Genomic DNA, 23,143 nt, shown 5'->3' with positions numbered 1-23,143 from the left:
CGGGCCTCACCCCGATCGTGACCGGTCCGGAGACCAAGTCGCTTTTTAGGTGTATCTGGTGCAAAGGTACTGCTTCAGTCCCTTTCCCAATGCCTTTTATCACCCTGACCTCCCCAGTCGTCTAACACACTCTTTAATATCAATGACTGCCAAGCTCCAGTGTCTCTCCAGATCCGTACTGGAACCGGGTTTAACCTCCTCTTCACCGACACCAATCCGGCCGAGATAAACCTCTCGCGCCCTTCCTGAACTCTATCAGACCTCTTCTCCCCTAGCGGTTTGTTTGCCGGCTCAATACAGCCAGTCGGAACCGTCGTTTTTCCTTTCCCCGTCTCCTTCTTTGGGGCAAAGCACCTGGATGCAAAGTGTCCGGCTTTCCCATAATTATAGCATACGACCCCAGGAGACTTCCTACCAAACTGCTCCTGGTCTACCTTATCCCTCTCACTAGTTCCTGGCTTACTTTCAGACTTTCCTGGCGGACTCTCCCCGCCCTCTTGACTACCCTTCTGGTAGACTTTACTCGGGGTAAACTTCGCTTTGTGCATTAACGCGTACTCATCCGCTAACTTAGCAGTTGTGGCTAAGGTTTCTGCCTCTTTCTCATCTAGGTAGGGCCTCATACCTTCAGGGACACAACCTTTAAACTGCTCAATCAGTATTAGCTGTAGCAGTCTGTCATAATCCCCATTGACCCCTTTCGAGGCGCACCAACGCTCACAATATATCTGCATCTCATGGGCAAACTCTGCCAGTATGCCTCCAGGACCAACTCAAAAATCCTGAGTATCGCCTCTTTCACCAATTCATCCCTCTGGGCATCTTCTGTGGACAAGGCCGAGTAAGCTTGTTGAGCCTTCCCCTTAAGTACGCTCTGAAGCAAAACAGCCCAGTTATCCCTCGGCCAGTCCTGACTTGCAGCAACTTTTTCAAAATGTAGAAAGTACCGATCAACATCGGCCTCCTCAAATGGGGGAACCAGCCTAACCTCCTGGGTCGCCCTGAACCCTCCACCTTGGTTCGGCATGGGGCCCTGCGCTAGTGTCATCCTTAACTTCTCCAGCTGAAATTCCCTTTCCCTCTGTTTCTCCCTCTCTTCTCACTCTAACTGCCTGTCCCTCTCCTCTTGCTCCAGCTGTTTTATTCCCTCTTCGCGTTCTAACTGCCTGTCCCTCTCTTCTCGCTCCAGCTGTTTTACCCGGAACTCGTGCTGGAGTCTCAATTTTTCAATCTGCAGCTGTACTGCTTCTCCACCAGGTTTTCCCATGGATACCACCTCCAGCTCCCCTTGGGGAAACACACCTTTAGATACATAGTTCTCTATGATAGCTCTGTGCATCTCCGCTGTCCTCATTGTCGACTTCCCCCTAAAAAGATTCAACCGTTTGGCCACAGTTGCCGATTCCGCTTTCCTGGCATCCTCTAATGCCTCCAAGGTCGGCGCCTTTAGAAATTCCTCAATCTCCATTTCTGCTGTTTGCCCTTTCTTTCTTTCGGGAATTTTAACCCAATCAATTTACTCCATCCCAAATTTAGCGTTCAAAATCGCGGACGAGAACCCCACTTATGTTACGTACCCCGTAACTGGGTTGCCAAACCAGCAGAAATGGACCATTTAGTTGGAGTCTGGATTACTGGAACTGAGAAAGTTTTATTAAAGAAATAAGTAACACAGTACTCTAATCGTAAGGATATAAATGCAACAGGTTAGCAATGATAAAACACACATGTACACAGAACTAGGGTAATAGGAATCAATCAAGCTCTATCGCAGTCTAGGGGTAAAATGATCAGTCTCAAGTGACACAGAGTTCAGATCAGCTGAGTACAGTTCGCAGTAATCGCTGTTGCGCCATTGGAGAGAGAGAGAGAGAGCTAATATGCAAATTCTGATTCACACAGACCTTCGTTCTTCGCAGTTAGCTTTCGGGTGAGCCCTTTTACTGTCTTCGGAGGTCACCAACTGTGACCCCTCTGTTCCGGATACGATCGTTCTTCCGCGGTGAACCCGGCACCCAGGCAAGGGCGGACACACACACCAGGTTCCCGCCGATCGTACCCTTTTCCCCCTGTGTGTCTATGGTCGGTCCTGCGACCAGACCTCCAAACTCCCACCAACTTGTGGGCGGGCACACCGCACTTCCAGGGTCTCGTTATCTCGTGATCTCGTGGTGTCTGTCGTGCCTTAGCGAACCTGTTCCTTTTATCCCCCTGCTGGGGTTTCGCCTGTCCATCAAACTTCAAACAGTTCAGGTTCAAAGCAACCGGTCTGTCAATACTCGGAACTGTGTCTCTTTTCGTTAATCTCTCTTCTCTCTCATTAACATTTTGAACACTTCTCTCTTTGTCTCTCTTATCTCTCTCATCAGCATCAATCTTCTGATAACTTGGTTCTTCGTCACAACTGGCAGAAACCGAACTCGACACACACACACGGATCAATACGCGCCTAATAGCGCATTCAACGACATGTTACTAAAACATAAAGTAGTCCCTTATTATACTAACACACATAAAAGTTGCTGGTGAATGCAGCAGGCCAGGCAGCATCTCTAGGAAGAGGTGCAGTCGACGTTTCAGGCCAAGACCCTTCGTCAGGACTAACTGAAGGAAGAGTGAGTAAGGGATTTGAAAGTTGGAGGGGGAGGGGGAGATCCAAAATGATAGGAGAAGACAGGAGGGGGAGGGATGGAGCCAAGAGCTGAACAGGTGATAGGCAAAAGGGATACGAGAGGATCATGGGACAGGGGGTCCGGGAAGAAAGACAAGGAGGGCGGGGGGGACCCAGAGGATGGCCAAGGAGTATATTCAGAGGGACAGAGGGAGAAAAAGGTGAGTGAGAGAAAGAATGTGTGTATAAAAATAAGTAACAGATGGGGTACGAGGGGGAGGTGAGGCATTAGCGGAAGTTAGAGAAGTCGATGTTCATGCCATCAGGTTGGAGGCTACCCAGACGGAATATAAGGTGTTGTTCCTCCAACCTGAGTGTGGCTTCATCTTTACAGTAGTGGAGGCCGTGGATAGACATGTCAGAATGGGAATGGGATGTGGAATTAAAATGTGTGGCCACTGGGAGATCCTGCTTTCTCTGGCGGACAGAGCGTAGATGTTCAGCAAAGCGGTCTCCCAGTCTGCGTCGGGTCTCGCCAATATATAAAAGGCCACATCGGGAGCACCGGACGCAGTATATCACCCCAGCCGACTCACAGGTGAAGTGTTGCCTCACCTGGAAGGACTGTTTGGGGCTCTGAATGGTGGTAAGGGAGGAAGTGTAAGGGCATGTGTAGCACTTGTTCCGCTTACACGGATAAGTGCCAGGAGGGAGATCAGTGGGGAGGGATGGTGGGGGACGAATGGACAAGGGAGTTGCGTAGGGAGCGATCCCTGCGGAATGCAGAGAGAGAGTGGGGGAGGGAAAGATGTGCTTAGTGGTGGGATCCCGTTGGAGGTGGCGGAAATTACGGAGAATAATATGTTGGACCCAGAGGCTGGTGGGGTGGTAGGTGAGGACCAGGGGAACCCTATTCCTAGTGGGGTGGCGGGAGGATGGAGTGAGAGCAGATGTACGTGAAATGGGGGGGATACGTTTAAGAGCAGACTTCCTCCCTTACCACCATTCAGGGTATCAACTCTGCTCTTAAACGCATCTCCCCCATTTCACGTACATCTGCTCTCACTCCATCCTCTCGCCACCCACTAGGAATAGGGTTCCCCTGATCCTCACCTACCACCCCACCAGACTCCGGGTCCAACATATTATTCTCCGTAACTTCCGCCACCTCCAACGGGATCCCACCACTAAGCACATCTTTCCCTCCCCACCCTCTCTCTGCATTCCGCAGGGATCGCTCCCTACGCAACTCCCTTGTCCATTCGTCCCCCCCATCCCTCCCCACTGATCTCCCTCCTGGCACTTATCCGTGTAAGCGGAACAAGTGCTACACATGCCCTTACACTTCCTCCGTTACCACCATTCAGGGCCCCAAACAATCCTTCCAGGTGAGGCAACACTTCACCTGTGAGTCGGCTGGGGTGATATACTGCGTCCGGTGCTCCCGATGTAGCCTTTTATATATTGGCGAGACCCGACACAGACTGGGAGACCGCTTTGCTGAACACCTACGCTCTGTCCGCCAGAGAAAGCAGGATCTCCCAGTGGCCACACATTTTAATTCCACATCCCATTCCCATTCTGACATGTCTATCCACGGCCTCCTCTACTGTAAAGATGAAGCCACACTCAGATTGGAGGAACAACACCTTATATTCCGTCTGGGTAGCCTCCAACCTGATGGCATGAACATCGACTTCTCTAACTTCCGCTAAGGCCCCACCTCCCCCTCGTACCCCATCTGTTACTTATTTTTATACACACATTCTTTCTCTCACTCTCCTTTTTCTCCCTCTGTCCCTCTGAATATACCCCTTGCCCATCCTCTGGATCCCCCCCCCCACCGTCTTTCTTCCCGGACTTCCTGTCCCATGATCCTCTCGTATCCCTTTTGCCTATCACCTGTTCAGCTCTTGGCTCCATCCCTCCCCCTCCTGTCTTCTCCTATCATTTTGGATCTCCCCCTCCCACTCCAACTTACAAATCCCATAAGACCATAAGACAAAGGAGCAGAAGTAGGCCATTTAGCCCATCGAGTCTGCTCCGCCATTTTATCATGAGCTGATCCATTTCATCCTATTTAGTCCTACTGCCCCGCCTTCTCACCATAACCTTTGATGCCCTGGCTACTCAGATACCTATCAATCTCTGCCTTAAAGACACCCAATGAGTTGGCCTCCACTGCTGCCCATGGCAACAAATTCCATAGATTCACCACCCTCTGACTAAAAAAATTTTTTCGCATTTCTGTTCTGAAAGGGCGCCCTTCAATCCTGAAGTCATGCCCTCTCGTACTAGATTCCCCCATCATGGGAGAACAACTTTGCCACATCCACTCTGTCCATGCCTTTTAACATTCGAAATGTTTCTATGAGGTCTCCCCTCATTCTTCTAAACTCCAAGGAATACAGTCCAAGAGCGGACAAACGTTCCTCATATGTTAACCCTCTCATTCCCGGAATCATTCTAGTGAATCTTCTCTGTACCCTCTCCAACGTCAGCACATCCTTTCTTAAATAAGGACACCAAAACTGCCCACAGTACTCCAAGTGAGGTCTTACCAGCGCCTTATAGAGCCTCAACATCACATCCCTGCTCCTATACTCTATTCCTCTAGAAACGGATGCCAACATTGCATTCGCCTTCTTCACTACTGACTCAACCTGGAGGTTAACTTTAAGGGAATCCTGTACGAGGACTCCCAAGTCCCGTTGCATCTCAGAACTTTGAATTCTTTCCCCATTTAAATAATAGTCTGCCCGTTTATTTTTTCTGCCAAAGTGCATAATCATACACTTTCCAACATTGTACTTCATTTGCCACTTCTCTGCCCATTCTTCCAATCTATCCAAGTCTCTCTGCAGACTCTCCGTTTCCTCAGCACTACCGGCCCCTCCACCTATCTTCGTATCGTCAGCAAACTTAGCCACAAAGCCATCTATTCCATAATCCAAATCGTTGATGTACAATGTAAAAAGAAGCGGCCCCAACACTGATCCCTGTGGAACACCACTGGTAACCGGCAGCCAACCAGAATAGGATCCCTTTATTCCCACTTTCTGTTTCCTGCCAACGCTCTATCCACGTATGTAACTTTCCTGTAATTCCATGGGCTCTTATCTTGTTAAGCAGCCTCATGTTGTGGCACCTTGTCAAAGGCCTTCTGAAAATCCAAATATACAACATCCACTGCATCTCCCTTGTCTAGCCTACTGGTAATTTCCTCAAAAAATTGTAATAGGTTTGTCAGGCAGGATTTTTCTTTAAGAAATCCATGCTGAGTTCTGCCTATCTTATCATATGTCTCCAGGTACTCTGTAACCTCATCCTTGACAATCGACTCCAACAACTTCCCAACCACCAACGTCAAGCTAACAGGTCTATAATTTCCTTTTTGCTTCCTTGCCCCCTTCTTAAATAGCGGAGTGACATTTGCAATCTTCCAGTCCTCCGGAACCATGCCAGAATCTATCGACTTTTGAAAGATCATCGCTAATGCCTCCGCAATCTCCACAGCTACTTCCTTCAGAACACGAGTGTGCATTCCATCTGGTCTGGGAGATTTATCTACCTTTAGCCTATTCAGCTTCCTGAGTACTTTCTCTGTCGTAATTGTGACTGCGCACACTTCTCTTCCCTGCCACCCTTGAGTGTCCGGTATCCTGCTGTCTTCCTCAGTGAAGACTGATGCAAAATACTTGTTCAGTTCCTCTGCCATCTCCTCATCTCCCATTACAATTTCTCCAGTATCATTTTCTATGGTTCCTATATCTACTCTCACCTGTCTTTTACTCTTTGTATACTTGAAAAAGCTTTTAGTATCCTCTTCAATATTATTTGCTAGTTTCCTTTCATAGTTAATCTTTTCTCTCTTAATGACCTTCTTGGTTTCCTTTTGTAAGGTTTTAAAGACTTCCCAATCCTCTGTTTTCCCACTAATTTTTGTTTCCTTGTATGCCCTCTCCTTTGCTGTAACTTTGGCTTTGACTTCTCTTGTCAACCACGGTTGCATCCTTTTTCCGTTCGAAAATTTCTTCTTTTTTGGACCTTCCTCACTTCTCACATAAACTCCAGCCACTGCTGCTCTGCCGTCCTTCCTGCTAGTGTCCCTTTCCAGTCAACTTTGGCCAGTTCCTCTCTCATGCCACTGTAGTTTCCTTTACTCCACTGAAACACCGACACATCACATTTCGGCTTCTCTTTTTCTAATTTCACAGTGAACTCAATCATGTTATGATCACTGTCTCCTAAGAGTTCCTTCACCTCAATCTCTCCAATCACCTCCGGTTCAGTACACAATACCCAATCCAGTACAGCCGATCCCCTAGTGGGCTCAACAACAAGCTGTTCTAAAAAGCCATCTCGCAGACATTCTACAAATTCTCTCTCTTGAGATCCAGTGCCGACCTGATTTTTCCAATCTACTCGCATGTTAAAATCCCCCACAATGATCATAACACTGCCCTTCTGACAAGCCTTTTCTATTTCCAGTTGTAATTTGTAGTCCACATCCCTGCAGCTATTCGGAGGCCTGTATATAACTGCCATCAGGGTCCTTTTACCCCTGATATTCCTTAGCTCAACCCATAAAGATTCTGCACCTTCCGATCCTATATCACCTCTTTCTAATGATTTAATATCATTTCTTACCAATAAAGCCATGCCTCCCCCTCTGCCTACCTTCCTATCCTTCCGATACACCGTGTATCCTTGGACGTTCAGCTCCCAGAGACATGCATCCTTTAGCCATGTCTCAGTGATGGCCACAATATCATACCTGCCAATCTGTAGCTGTACAACAAGATCATCCACCTTATTCCTTATGCTACATGCATTTATGTACAACACCTTAAGACCAGTATTTGATACTTTTTGCTTTGATTTCACTGCAACTTTATTGCACAGCAACTCATCCCAATGGCTACACATTTGCCCCATCACCTGCCTGTCTTTCCTGACATCTTTACTGCTCACTATCTTAGATTTATTTCTGTTTACCCCTTCCTCCGCTCTATCATTCCGGTTCCCATCCCCCTGCCAAATTAGTTTAAACCCTCCCTAACAGCTCTATTAAACTTTCCCGCCAGGATATTGGTCCCCTTCGGGTTCAGGTGTAACCTGTCTTTTTTGAACAGGTCATACTACCCCCAGAAGAGGTCCCAATGATCCAAGAATCTGAAGCCCTGCCCCCTACACCAGTCTCTCAGCCACGCATTCATCTGCCTGATCCGACTACCCTTGCCCTCGCTAGCACGTGGCACAGGTAGCAATCCCGAGATTACTACCCTAGAGGTCCTGCTTCTCAGCTTCCTTCCTAACTCCTGGAAGTCTCTCTTCAGGACCTCCTCCTTTGTCCTATCTATGTCATTGATACCAACATGTACCAAGACAACTGGCTGCTCACCCTCCCCCTTTAGAATATTCAGGACCCGATCCGAGACATTCCATACCCTGGCACCTGGGAGGCAACACACCATGCGGGTATCTCTGTCAGGCTCACAGAATCTCCAGTCTGTTCCCCTGACTATGGAATCGCCCACGACTACCGCATTTCTCTTCTCCCTGCTTCTCTCCTGCACAACAGCACCAGGCTCAGTGCCAGAGACCTGGTCACCGTGGCCGTCCCCTGTCAGGTCATCCCCCTCAACAGCATCCAGAACAAGATATTTGTTGCTGAGGGGGACAGCCACAGGGGTGCTCTCCACTATCCAGGCATTTCCCTTCCCTCTCTTGACAGTGACCCAGTTTTCTGACCCCTGTAGCCTAGGGACGACTACCTCCCTGTAGCTCCTGTCTATCACCTCTTCACTTTCCCTGATAAGCAGTAGGTCATCAAGCTGCAGCTCCAGATCCCTAACACGGTCTCTGAGGAGCTGCAGCTCGGTGCACCTGGCACAGATGTGGCCATCAGGGAGGCTGGAGGTCTCCCAGGATACCCACATCTGACACCCTGAACAAAGCACTAACCCTGCAGGCATGCTATCTAATTCTACATGAATGAAACAGGAAAAATGTGTCTACTCACCCACTTACCTCGCCAAACAGACAAACTTTTTAAACCGTTAGCTGTGAGAGCCCTGCTGTTCCTGTCTGTCCAGGCCGATTCGCGAAAGGGTTGGGGGGGGCGGGGAGAGAGAAAAAAAGAGTTGGCGCTTCACTCTCGCCTCTTCCCATTTATCGCCGAAGCCCGTTGAAGCCAAAGCCCTACACTCTGCTACTGCTCACTCCGCTGCCCACTGTATAGGGTGTTCGCCGTTTTAAACTCTCCGCGCGGTCCTGCCGACGTCACGCACCTGCGCAGTCTCGCCCTTCTTGCACTCGAAATTTTAAAAAAAAACTGCCTTCCTTCACAATTCAGCTCCCACGACGCTCTGTAGTCCCGATCCAAAGGAGAGCCGTTGGTAGCAACCTGCCTTTTTAAACTCTCTATGCAGTCCTGCCGACGTCACGCGCCTGTGCAGTCTCGCCCTTCTTGCACTCGAAGAAGTTTTAAAAAAAAACTGCCTTCCTTCACAATTCAGCTCCCTTACTCACTCTTCCTTCAGTTAGTCCTGACGAAGGGTCTCGGCCTGAAACGTCGACTGTACCCCTTCCTAGAGATGCTGCCTGGCCTGCTGCGTTCACCAGCAACTTTTATGTGTGTTGCTTGAATTTCCAGCATCTGCAGAATTCCTGTTGTTTGCCCTTATTATACTGTAGGCTATACGGTACACTCCTCCCCTTTTTTTTCAATAGTGTATCAACCAACTTTTTTACTGGGGCACTCTGATAAACAAATATGTTTACCCTTAACATACAAACACCTACCTTTTGTTTACTAAGTAACTTAATAATATCAAATTATAACAAGCCTTTTTTTTTAACTTTTGGTCTAAGACCCAGTTATAACTCAAGTCTCCGGGCGGGGGGTTTTCCCTAGCTTGTCCGGCACTGAAGCAAATAGGTCTTCACTCTATTGTCTGGAATAAGTTGAACAATCCACAAATTGGCAGGTTCCAGCCAAAAAGAGTAGTCACCTCCATCTTGCAAAGATGACAAAAGCAAAGTGAAATCCGGGAAAAGGTGAATGTTATTCTTAAAAATATGTACAGTCATCAAAACTGAGATGGCATTGGAAAGTGCCTTCAAATAGTGTGTTCTTCAGTCTGTCAATAAACTTGTTTGTTTTAATACTGACTTCCATATAAAAGTCATGAAAAGTTGATCTCTGAGCATAGGGAGTTAAGAAGATGTGTGCCTCCAACTTGCTAAGAGTTCTAGGCAGCAGATCGCCTCTGTAAAATGAAGACTCCTCTATGCAGCTGTCCTAGATATATATGCATCTTTGTGCTATCACTTGTCTTCCTTACCCATATCTCATTTGTTCCAACTGAGCTAATTACACAGCCAATCTTCGTATTCTCCTTAGATTCCAAATAGACAGCCTGACCTTTATGATACCATCTCTTATCGTAATATAACTTTCCATCTTCTAGTCGTGCTTCATACCTTTGTGCTGGTGATTCAGCAGGAGTGCTGGGAAGATACTCAGGAGAAGATGGAGATGCTGCTCTTTTCAGAAATTTAAGCTTATTGAGAGTTCGCGGGTCTTCCATTATCTGTTCATCTGTTAACAAGTAATTTAACTGCACAGGTGCAGGTTCTCGTCTTTTGTCTGTAATTGGAGCAGGGTCATTGGGTCTCCTCCTTAGTTTCCTAGTCATTATTGGCTTTACCTCCATAGAATCTCCTGTGAGTTCCATTGTTAGCCTCTCATTCTCAATCATCTTTTTCTTTTCTTCTAACTCAATCTTTTATCTTCAAATTCCTTCACTGCTGCTTTCTTCTCTTTAATATAATTCCTTTCCACTTGTTCTGTCTCCAGTTGCAGAAAAAGCTCTGCATTTTGTATTCTTTCCTTGTATTGTTGATCTAGTTTCTTCATCCTTTTCTGATACTCGTGCAAAGTGCCTTCCTGTAACTGCTGTAACTGTCTTTTGAGAGATGTCAATTTCTCCTGGTACATCTGCTCTGCTCTTTTACTTCCAGGTAGTCTTCATCATCCTGCTTATTGGCAATACCTGTCTCACTTGCATCCTCTGTATCTTCATCCGAGTCGCGGCCACAGATACTGCGTTCGTCCTCATTGTTGACGCTGTCTAGCTCCTCCTCCTCGTTGTAATAGTCGACAATGGGTGAGAGGAGAGCTGCCGTCCTTTGTTGAAACATCTAGTGCCTTGATGGTGTGCCAATCCAACTGGATTTTCCTGAGCCATTCGTGTCCCAGCAACGGTGGTCCTCCATTTTTTAGTGCATAGAGGTTCAGTTGCTGTATTTTGTTTCCATAGGTCACTGTCACATTAATTTTGCCTTCTGGACATACTTTCTGTCCTGTGTAAGCCTTTAGCAGTAGTTTAGTTCGTTTCAGAGGTATGTGAGAAAACAGTTGTTTGTAGTCGTGTACAGAGATCACTGTTAAAGCTGAGCCCGTGTCCAACTCCATTTTCAGCCTCATACCTGCCACTTGTGGAGTGATCCTTATTACTCTTCGATCATCTGTCTCTTTGATGGCAGTGGAGCAACAATAGCAGGTATTTCTGGGAATAACACAGAAGGTGCAGGATTAGTTCATTCCAAAGAGGAAGAAAGATTCTAAGGGGAGTAAGGGGCGACCGTGGCTGACAAGGGAAGTCAAGGACAGTATAAAAATAAAAGACCAGAAGTATAACATAGCAAAGATGAGCGGGAAGCCAGAGGATTGGGAAACTTTTAAAGAGCAACAGAAGATAACTGAAAAGGCAATACGGGGAGAAAAGAGGAGGTACGAAGGTCAGCTAGCCAAGAATATAAAGGGGGATAGTAAAACCTTCTTTAGGTATGTGAAGAGGAAAAAATTAGTTAAGACCAAAGTTGGGCCCTTGTGGGGAACAAAGAAATGGCAGATAAGTTGAACAGGTACTTTGGATCTGTCTTCACTAGGGAAGACACAATCTCCCAGATGCAATAGTGGCTGGAGGGCCTAGGGTAACGGAGGAACTGAAGGAGATTCACATTAGGCAGAAAATAGTGTTGGATAGACTGATGGGACTGAAGGCTAATAAATCCCCAGGGCCTGATGGTCTGCATCCCAGGGTACTTAAGGAGGTAGCTCGAGAAATCATGGACGCATTGGTAATCATATTCCAATGTTCTATAGATTCAGGATCAGTTCCTGTGGATTGCAGGGTAGCTAATGTTATCCCACTTTTTAAGAAAGGAGGGAAGAGAGAAAACAAGGAATTATAGACCAGTTAGCCTGACATCAGTGGTGGGGAAGATGCTGGAGTCAATTATAAAAGATGAAATAGTGGTACGTTTGGATAGCAGTAACAGGATCGGTCCAAGTCAGCATGGATTTACGAAGGGGAAATCATGCTTGACTAATCTTCTGGAATTTTTTTGTGGATGTAACTATGAAAATGGACAAGGGAGAGCCAGTGGATGTAGTGTACCTGGACTTTCAGAAAGCCTTTGATAAGGTCCCACATAGGAGATTAGTGGGCAAAATTGGAGCACATGGTATTGGGGGTAGGGTACTGACATGGATAGAAAATTAGTTGGCAGACAGGAAACAAAGAGTAGGGATTAACGGGTCCCTTTCAGAATGGCAGGCAGTGACTAGTGGTGTACTGCGAGTCTCGGTGCTGGGACCGCAGCTATTTACAATATACATTAATGATTTAGATGAAGAGATTAAAAGTAACATTAGCAAATTTGCAGATGACACAAAGCTGGGTGGCAGTGTGAAATGTGAGGAAGATGTTATGAGAATGCAGGGTGACTTGGACAGGTTGGGTGAGTGGGCAGATGCATGGCAGATGCAGTTTAATGTGGATAAATGTGAGGTTATCCACTTTGGTGGCAAGAACAGGAAGGCAGATTACTATCTGAATGGTGTCAAGTTAGAAAAAGGGGAAGTACAATGAGATCTAGGTGTCCTTTTTCAACAGTCACTGAAAGTTAGCATGCAGGTACAGCAGGCAGTGAAGAAAGCTAATGGCATGTTGGCCTTCATAACAAGGGGAGTTGAGTATAGGAGCAAAGAGGTCCTTCTGCAGTTGTACAAGGCCCTGGTGAGACCACACCTGGAGTACTGTGTGCAGTTTTGGTCTCCAAATTTGAGGAAGGGCATTCTTGCTATTGAGGGAATGCAGCGTAGGTTCACGAGGTTAACTCCTGGGATGGCGGGACTGTCATATTTTGAAAGATTGGAGCGACTGGGCTTGTATACACTGGAATTTAGGATGAGAGGGGATCTGATTGAAACATACAAGATTATTAAGGGGTTGGATACACTGCAGGCAGGAAACATGTTCCCGATGTTGGGGCAGTCCAGAACCAGAGGCCACAGTTCAAGAATAAGGGGTAGGTCATTTAGAACGGAGTTGAGGAAAAACTTTTTCACCCAGAGAGTTGTGGATCTGTCGAATGCTCTGCTTCAGAAGGCAGCAGAGGCCAATTCTCTGGATGCTTTCAAGAAAGAGTTAGATAGATAGTGGAGTCAAGGGATATGGGGAGAAGGCAGGAACGGGGTACTGAATGTGGATGATCATCCATGATCACAATGAATGGCAGTGCTGGGTCGAAGGGCAGAATGGCCTACTCCTGCACCTATTGTCTATTGTATTTCACGCTGTGAAGTTGCAGACAAGACAATTCACTTTCGTCTGAGTCGTTTTCAGGAGAACTGCTTTCTTCCATTTTGTGTACATTGTTGTATTTTCCTTTCTGGGGTTGCTTGTTTCTCTGTATTTTGTCCTTTATCTGCTGTTTACTAGCCTTGCGTACTCTGGCAATGTGGCCCTGCTTGCCACAGTTTTTGCATTCTTTGTCCTTAAACCAACAATCATCAGGGTCACGTGACATGTTCCCACAACGGTAACATTTCTTTCCTTCATTTCTGTTCAGTGACATTTTATTCGTAGCATATTACAGAGATTTTTGTTGTATCTCTGAAGCACCCTGTGCTGCTGTTTCGGTTGATATTGCAATGTTCAGCACCTTCTCGAATGTAAGGTCTTTTTCACCCAGGAGCTTTTTCTGTGTGGTTTCACAGTGCATGCCACACACTAACCTGTCCCTCAATGCGTCCGATAGACCAGCTCCAAATTGACAATGTTCTGATAATTTGCGCAATTCAGCACAATATTCAGAAATGCTTTCATTTTTGCTCTGATTCCGTTTGTGAAATTTAAATCTTTCAGCAATGACCAGTGGTTTGGGGTTTAAATGCTGTTGGAGAGCATCTACTATTTGCTTGAACATTTTGTCAGTTTGCTTTCAAGGGTTAACAAGCTCTGTAGCAGCCCGTATGTTTTTGCTCCCATAATACTGAGTAAGATGTCGGCTTTCTTTTCATCATTAACACCGTTAGCCTCACAATATATCTCCACTCTCTCAATGTAAGTTGCCCAGTCTTCAATGCCACTATCAAATGCTGTAATAGTTCCAATCATTCCCATCTTTCTTATGTTAATTTAGCCCCAGTTTCCCCTTGTTTTCTTTTTGACTCGCGTGTCCTTTTTGCTGGTGCCACAAGCGCACTCCATCTAGGGGGTCAGCGCTGGCTGCGGCTCCGACTGTGTCTCTTGGTCTCCCGACATTCCCGACCCCGGCTGTGCTCCTGCTTCCTTTCAGACTCACGGCCTCGCTCTGCCTCCTTCTCCCACTCCTTGGCTCGTTCCTTGCGCTCTTCCTCCGAGTGTCGTTATTAACTAAAACCCGGCGTTCCGATAAGATGTAGGTTCACTTACCCCGTCGCCAATTTGTTGTGTATGTGGCCTAGTTACACAACAATGCTATTCATAAAAACGCTGGAGACAGGAGCTAAGTTTCATGGTTCTTTACTGGCAGAATCCGAACTCAGCACACATGTACAGATCAATACGCGCCTAATAGCGCATGCAATGACGTGTTACTAAAACATAAAGTAGTCCCTTGTTACACTGTAGGCTATACGGTACACCTTCCAATAACTTTCCCACTACTGATGTTAGGCTCACCAGCCTATAATTTCCTGATTTCTGTTTAGAACCTTTCTTAAACAGTAGAACAACATTGGCTATCCTCCAATCCTCTGGTACTTCTCCGACACTAAGGATGATTTAAGTACCTCCGGTAGGGCCCTGGCAATTTCTGCACTTGACTCTCGTATGGTCCAAGGGAACACCTCGTCAAGCCCTGGGGATTTATCCACTCTGATTTGCCGCGAGAAAGCAAACACACCCTTCTCTGTAATCTGTATGGAGTCCATGAAGTTGATGCCGCTTTGCCTCACTTCTATAGACTCTGCATTCATCTCCTGAGTAAATACAGATGCAAAAAAATCCATTTAAGATTTCACCATCTCTTTTGGCTCCACACATGGATTACCATTCTTATTTTCCAGAGGACCAATTTGCAATCCTTTTGCTTCTAACATATACCTTAGGATTCTCCTTCCTCATGCCATCACTTAACCCTCCTGATATCTTTTTTAAGTGTTCTCTTGCATTTCTTATACTACATAAGCACCACATTTGTCCCTACCTGTCCATACCTGTTATGCACCACCTTTTTTTTCTTAACCAGGGCCTCAGTATCTCTTGAAAACCAAGGTTCTCTACACTTGTTCTCTTTACTTTTTATTCTGACAGGCACATACAAGTTTTCTACTGTCAGAATTTCACCCTTGAAGGTCTCGATTACCAAGTACACTTTTGCCAGAAACAGCTTGACCCAATCCACATTTGCCAGATCCTTCCTCAACACTACCTGCCCCTCCACCTAGTTTGATATCGTCCACAAACTTGGCCACAAAGTCATCAATTCTGTCATCCAAATCATTGACATATAATGTAAAAAGAATCGGACCCAACACAGACTTCTGTGGAGCACCACTAGCCACTGGCAACCAATGTGAAAAGAGTCCCTCTGCTCCCACTCTTTGCCTCCTGCCAATCAGCCAATGCTCTATCCATGCTAGTATCTTTCCTGTAATATCATGAACTCTTGTTTAGCAGCCTCATGTGCGGCCCCTTGTTAAAGGGCCATTGAACATCCAAGTGCACAATATCCACTGATTCTCCTTTGTTTATCCTGCTTGTTATTTCCTCAAAGAATTCCAACAGATTTGTCAGGTAAGATTTTCATATTGTGATCATTGTCTCCAAAGGAGTTTTTTAAACCTTAAGCAATCTTGCCCTGGTTCATTAGAGAACACCAAATCCAGAAGAGCTGATTCCCTAGTGGGCTCAACCACAATCTGCTCTAAAAAGCCATCTTGATGGCATTCTATAAATTCTCCTTCCTGGGACCCAGCACCAACCTGATTTTCTCAGACTAGCTGCATATTGAAATCCCCCTTGACTACCTTAACATCGCCCTTTTTACATGCCTTTTCCATCTCCTCTTGTAATTTGTATCCCAAATCTTGGCTGCTGTTCGGAGGCCTGTATATAATTCCCAGCAAGGTCTTTTTACCCATGTAGTTTCTTAACTTTACCCACAAGGTTCTACAATTACCGATCCTAAGTCACCTCTTTCTATGGATTTGATTTCATTTTTTTCAACAGAACCACACCACCCCCTCTGTCTATCTGAACATCCTTTTGATATAATCCGTATCTTTGGATGTTAAGCTCCCAACTATAATCTTCTTTCATCCATGACTCAGTGATGGCTACAACTTTGTACCTACCAATCTCTAACTGCACTACAAGATCATTTATTGCATGCATTCAAATATAACACCTTTAGTCCTGTCATCCTTTTTGATTTTGAACCCTTTCACATTGCAAATCATCCCACTGACTGCAATTTTGCCCTATCAGCTGCCTGTCCTTCCTGACAGTCTCACTCCACACGACCTCTGTTTGTAAACCAACTGCCCCATCCTCAGCCCCACCAGTCCATTTATCAATCCCCTGCCAAATTAGTTTAAACCCTCCCGACAGCAAAGCGGCCCACAAGGATAATGGTCCCCTGAAGGTTCCGGTGTAACCTGTCGCTTTGTACAGGTTGTATTTTCCCCAGAAGAGATCCCAGTGATCCATAAATCTCAAACCCCATGGTCACTGCAGCAGTTTGTCAGCAATGCAATCCTCTGCCAAATCATCCTATTCTCATCCTCAGTGGCAAGTGGCACAGGCAGCAATCCAGAGATAACTACGCTGGTGGTCCTGTTTTTCAGCTCCCTAAGTTCTTGCTTCAGGACCTCCTTGCTTTGCCTACCTATGTTTTGGTGCCAGTGCACACTAAGACTTCTGGCTGTTCACCCTCTCCCTTCAGAATGCTGTGGACCCAGTCTGAGCTGTTCCTGACCCTAGCACCTGGGAGGCAACATACCATCTGGGTGTCTCTACTCCACTAACTGTGGAATCTCCTATCACTACTGTAAATGCCTGCAAGAAGATAAATCTCAAGGCTCTATGAATGTACTTTGACAATAAAGTTACTTTGACATTGAAGCTGAGGGGAAACCGATAGAAGATTGTAAAATAATGAAAGGCCGTGAGTAGGGTGCATGGTCATTTTCCCAGGTTGGAAATGTCCAAGATTAGAGAGCATAGGTTTAAGGTGAGAGGGAGAAAGTTCAAAGGAGATGTATGATGCAATTTTTTTTATTATCCAGTGTGGTAGGAGATTATACACACAATCAGGCTGATAGCGGAAGAGATTTGATAGGCAATAAAGGATCTCATGCTTTCCTGGCGTATATGATGAATAAACTCATCTCGGGCTTCCAGCTGGGTACAGGTATCGATTATAGAGAACTTTAAACCAACCAGTCCTGAAAACATCTCTTCCACTAAACTGACCAGCCTTGAAAACATCTCCTGCAGTAAACTGACCAGCCCCGAAAACATATCCTGCAGTAAACTGACCAGCCTTGAACGTATCTCCTCCAGTAAACTGACCAGCCTTGAAAGTATCTCCTCCAGTAAACTGACCAGCCTTGAAAACATATCCTGCATTAAACTGACCAGCCCTGAAAACATATCCTGCATTAAACTGACCAGCCTTGAAAGTATCTCCTTCAGTAAACTGACCAGCCTCGAAAACATATCCTGCATTAAACTGACCAGCCCTGAAAACATATCCTGCAGTAAACTGACCAGCCTTGAAAATATCTCCTTCAGTAAACTGACCAGCCTTGAAAACATATCCTGCATTAAACTGACCAGCCCTGAAAACATATCCTGCATTAAACTGACCAGCCCTGAAAACATATCCTGCAGTAAACTGACCAGCCCTGAAAACATATCATGCAGTAAACTGACCAGCCTTGAAAGTATCTCCTTCAGTAAACTGACCAGCCTTGAAAACATCTCCACCAGTAAACTGAAAAACTTCTTCACACAGAGAGTGGTGAATCTGTGAAATTCTCTGCCACAGGAAACAGTTGAGGCCAGTTCATTGGCTATATCTAAGAGGGAGTTAGATATGGCCCTTGTGGCTAAAGGGATCAGGGGGTATGGGGGGAAGGCTGGTACAGGGTTCTGAGTTGGATGATCAGCCATGATCATATTGAATGGTGGTGCAGGCTCGAAGGGCCGAATGGCCTACTCCTGCACCTATTTTCTATGTTTCTATGTTTCTATGACCAGCCTTGAAAACATCCCCTCCACTAAACTGACCAGCCTTGAAAACATCTCTTCCTGTAAACTGACCAGCCTTGAAAGCATCTCCTCCACTAAACTCAAACACGAGGAATTCTGCAGATGCTGGAAATTCAACCAACACACATCAAAGTTGATGGTGAACGCAGCAGGCCAGGCAACATCTCTAGGAAGAGGTACAGTCGACGTTTCAGGCCGAGACCCTTCATCAGGACTAACTGAAGAAAGAGCTAGTAAGAGATTTGAAAGTGGGAGGGAGAGGGGGGGATCCAAAATGATAGGAGAAGACAGGAGGGGGAGGGATAGAACCAAGAGCTGGACAGGTGATTGGCAAAAGGAATATGAGAGGATCATGGGACAGGAGGCCCAGGGAGAAGGAAAAGTGGGGGGGAAGCCCAGAGGATGGGCAAGGGGTATAGTCAGAGGGACAGAGGGAAAAAAGGGAGAGTGAGAGAAAGAATGTGTGTATATAAATAACAGATGGGGTACGAGGGGGAGGTGGGGCATTAGCAGAAGTTAGAGAAGTCAATGTTCATGCCATCAGGTTGGAGGCTACCCAAACGGAATATAAGATGTTGTTCCTCGAACCTGAGTGTGGTTTCATCTTTACAGTAGAGGAGGTTTTGGATAGACATGTCAGAATGGGAATGGGATGTGGAATTAAAATGTGTGGCCACTGGGAGATCCTGCTTTCTCTGGCGGACAGAGCGTAGTCTGCGTCAGGTCTCGCCAATATATAGAAGGCCATGTCGGGAGCACCGGACACAGTATATCACCCCAGCCGACTCACAGGTGAAGTGTCGCCTCACCTGGTAGGACTGTCTGGGGCCCTGAATGGTGGTAAGGGAGGAAGTATAAGGGCATGTGTAGCACTTGTTCCGCTTACAAGGATAAGTGCCAGGAAGGAGATCAGTGGGAAGGGATGGGGGGGGGGGGGCGAATGGACAAGGGAGTCGCGTAGGGAGCAATCCTTGCGGAAAGCAGAGGGTGGGGAGGGAAAGATGTGCTTAGTGGTTGGATCCCGTTGGAGGTAGCGGAAGTTACGGAGAATAATATGTTGGACCCAGAGGCTGGTGGGGTGGTAGGTGCGGACCAGGGGAACCCTATTCCTAGTGGGGTGGCAGGAGGATGGAGTGAGAGCAGATGTGCGTGAAATGGGGGAGATGCGTTTGAGAGCAGAGTTGATAGTGGAGGAAGGGAAGCCCCGTTCTTTAAAAAAAGAGGACATCTCCCCCGTCCTGGAATGAAAAGCCTCATCCTGAGAGCAGATGTGGTGGAGACGGAGGAATTGCGAGAAGGGGATGGCATTTTTGCAAGAGACAGGGTGAGAAGAGGAATAGTCCAGATAGCTGTGAGAGTCAGTAGGCTTATAGTAGACATCAGTAGATAAGCTGTCTCCAGAGGCAGAGACAGAAAGATCTAGAAAGGGGAGGGAGGTGTCGGAAATGGACCAGGTAAACTTGAGGGCAGGGTGAAATTTGGAGGCAAAGTTAATAAAGTCAACAAGCTCAGCATGCGTGCAGGAAGCAGCGCCAATGCAGTCGTCGATGTAGCGAAGGAAAAGTGGGGGACAGATACCAGAATAGGTACGGAACATAGATTGTTCCACAAAGCCAACAAAAAGGCAGGCATGCTAGGACCCATATGGGTGCCCATAGCTACACCTTTAGTTTGGAGGAAGTGGGAGGAGCCAAAGGAGAAATTATTAAGAGTAAGGACTAATTCCGCTAGACGGAGCAGAGTGGTGGTAGAGGGGAACTGATTAGGTCTGGAATCCAAAAAGAAGCGGAGAGCTTTGAGACCTTCCTGATGGGGGATGGAAGTATATAGGGACTGGACACCCATGGTGAAAATAAAGCGGTGGGAGCCAGGGAACTTAAAATCATCAAAAAGTTTAAGAGCGTGAGAAGTGTCACGAACATAGGTAGGAAGGGATTGAACAATGGGGGGATAAAACCATGTCGAGGTATGCAGAAACGAGTTCGGTGGGGCAGGAGCAAGCTGAGACAATAGGTCTGTCAGGACAGGCAGGTTTGTGGATCTTGGGTAGGAGATAGAAATGGGAAGTGCGGGGTGTTGGAACTATAAGGTTGGTAGCCGTGGATGGGAGATCCCCTGAGCGGATAAAGTCGGTGATGGTGTGGGAGACAATGGCCTGGTGCTCCTTAGTGGGGTCACGATCGTGGGGTAAATAAGAGGAGGTATCCGTGAATTGTCGCTGTGCCTTGGCAAGGTAGAGGTCAGTACGCCAGACTACAACAGCACCCCCCTTATCGGCGGGTTTAATAGTAAGGTTAGGATTAGTGCGGAGGGAGTGGAGAGCAGAGCGTTCGGAAGGAGTGAGGTTGGAATTGGCTGGGGTGATATACTGCATCCGGTGCTCCCGATGTGGCCTTCTATGTATTGGCAAGACCCGACGCAGACTAGGAGATCGTTTTGCTGAACACCTACGCTCTGTCCACCAGAGAAAGCAGGATCTCCCAGTGGCCACACATTTTAATTCCACATCCCATTCCCATTCTGACATGTCTATCCATGGCCTCCTCTATTGTAAAGATGAAGCCACACTCAGGTTGGAGGAACAACACCTCATATTCCATCTGGGTAGCCTCCAACCTGATGGCATGAACATTGACTTCTCTAACTTCCGTTAATGCCCCACCTCCCCTTTGTACCCCATCCGTTATTTATATACACACATTCTTTCTCTCACTCTCCTTTTTGTCCCTCTGTCCCTCTGACTATACTCCTTGCCCATCCTCTGGGCTCCCCCCCCCCCTTTTCCTTCTCTCTAGGCCTCCTGTCCCATGATCCTCTCATATCCCTTTTGCCAATCACCTGTCCAGCTCTTGGCTTCATCCCTCCCCCTCCTGTCTTCTCCTATCATTTTGGATCTCCCCCTCCCCCTCCCACTTTTAAATCTCTTACTAGCTCTTTCTTCAGTTAGTCCTGATGAAGGGTCTCGGCCTGAAACGTCGACTGTACCTCTTCCTAGAGATGCTGCCCGGCCTGCTGCATTCACCAGCAACTTTGATGTGTGCTCCTCCAGTAAACTGACCAGCCTTGAAAACATCTCCTCCTCTAAAATGACCAGCCTTGAAACATCTCCAGTAAATTGAGCAGCCCTGAAGGAGGTCTTTCAGGAGATAAGAACTTTAACAATGAAGAAGGTCTCGCTCTGAGTAAGAACTGGGATTCCGTTGTAATCAAGGTGGGAGAGTGGGAACCTGATTGGATGAGGACTAACCACTCAGGAGGGACGGATGACTCGGGTGTAAATACTACATGCCCTAACATCATCCCTGAAGAAGGTGACAGAGTTTGTCATCAGAACATTGGTTATAATCGATATTTGAACCAGGCTGGAAGCCCAAGAAAAGTTTATTGGGTATGACAGGCATTTAGACAATTGAACAGGCAGGCAATAGAAAGCAATGGACCACGTGTGGGCACCATTACACACATGAGAAGGCAAGCGATAGAAGACCATGTGTGGGCAGATGGGATTGGTTTAATTTGGTGTCATGGTTCACACAGACATAAGCTGAAGGGCCATTCCTGTACCAAGGTGCTGTAAGATAGACACTGAGGGAGTGAAGATTTGATCAGTGTAGAGGGTAGGTGTGACCCATGGGTGATGCTGTGACGGGGGGGCGGTGTTGCTGACTCTGTGACGGGGGTGGGGGCGGTGCTCACTCTGTGAGGAGGGGTGTTGCTCACGCTGTGGCCCGAGGGTGCAGAGCAAAGTCAGGAGTTGGATGTCGTAGCAATGTTGCAAACTCAGAGGCCACCTGGCAGCACTACGTCCCAGTTACCATCTGCGTTCTCACAGGATCGCTGGTTCTGGCGTCTACGAAACAACCGTGTGCAGGAGGGGTATCCCATGCAGATCGATCAGTTCTGGAAGGGGCTCCCCACCAGGATCGACGCTGCCTATGAGAGGTCAGATGGAAAGTTTGTCTTCTTTAAAGGTAAGAGCTTGTTGCTCCACTGCCATTCAGTCAGAACGTTAGTACCAGCCATGCTGGCACATCGGCCGCCCTCGAGGCATGGCAGGGGCAGAAGGGCAGAGTGCCGTTGTGGCCAGTGACAGTGCAGGGGGGCGTTGTCCCTGGGTGATCCACAGTGGGTGGCGGGATTTCCCCATGCTATGTGGTGTCCCAGAGTGGATGGGTTGAATGACTTGAGGGGTGGTGGAGTGTTACCCCTGGGTGGTTTACAAAGGGGATTATCAGCAGGGGAGGTGGTGTGGACCATCCTGGGGGGTGGTGCTGTTCCCCTGGGGTGTGTGTCCCAGAGGAGCAAGATGGAATATCCTGAGGGGGGTGTCCCTGAAGAATGTAATGTTCCGGAGGGTACGGGATTCAACATCCTTAAGGCGGGGGGAGGGTGGTGGGCCGGGGGTGTTGATGGAACCCAAGCAGTTCATTCAACGCAGAGAATTGGGAGCGAATCAGTGTTTTAGGTGACAGTCCTGAACAGTGGGAGGGGCAGAGGTGAGGACAAGGGTACCCACACAATTGGAGTTATGGGTGTTAACCCTGCCATCTCTCTTAGACAGCAAGCAGTGGTCAGAGACATGAATACATCAGATGGGTTTTAGATTGGGTAATTTGCTATTGATGCCATTGTTTAGACTGGGGAATCTTGTTTTCAGAGTGCGAGTCATCTTTCATCAGGGAATTGAATGTGTTTAGAGTACCGTCCCCTAACATTTCCCAATGATGCCATCAAGAATGGGGTTCTAATCTCCTGAAAATACCTCGCTCACAGATGGTCATTTTAATGAAGATATTTTCAGGACCGGTCAGTTAGTGGAAATGTTTTCAGGACGGTCATTTTACTGGAGGAGATGTTTTCTGGGCTGCTCAGTTTAATGGAGAGAAATTTTCAGGGCTGGTCAGTTTGATGGAGG

The 23,143-nt window shown here is 47.1% G+C and overlaps 1 protein-coding gene across 3 annotated transcripts in view; it reads left to right on the top strand.

The window, feature by feature from the left end:
• Positions 1-23,143, top strand: part of mmp24 (matrix metallopeptidase 24) — a 118,257-nt gene that overhangs the window by 85,488 nt on the left and 9,626 nt on the right. For all 3 annotated transcript variants that reach the window (XM_072250345.1, XM_072250347.1, XM_072250346.1), the window contains one exon: positions 22,061-22,199. In XM_072250345.1, coding sequence (XP_072106446.1) covers positions 22,061-22,199 — 139 coding nt within the window. The remainder of the gene's footprint in view (positions 1-22,060; positions 22,200-23,143) is intronic.

Source organism: Mobula birostris, unplaced genomic scaffold, assembly GCF_030028105.1.
Source record: "Mobula birostris isolate sMobBir1 unplaced genomic scaffold, sMobBir1.hap1 scaffold_283, whole genome shotgun sequence".
Lineage (NCBI taxonomy): Eukaryota > Metazoa > Chordata > Chondrichthyes > Myliobatiformes > Myliobatidae > Mobula > Mobula birostris.
The sequence above is the reverse complement of the archived record's forward strand: the minus strand, read 5'-3'. Positions and strand labels throughout refer to the sequence as shown.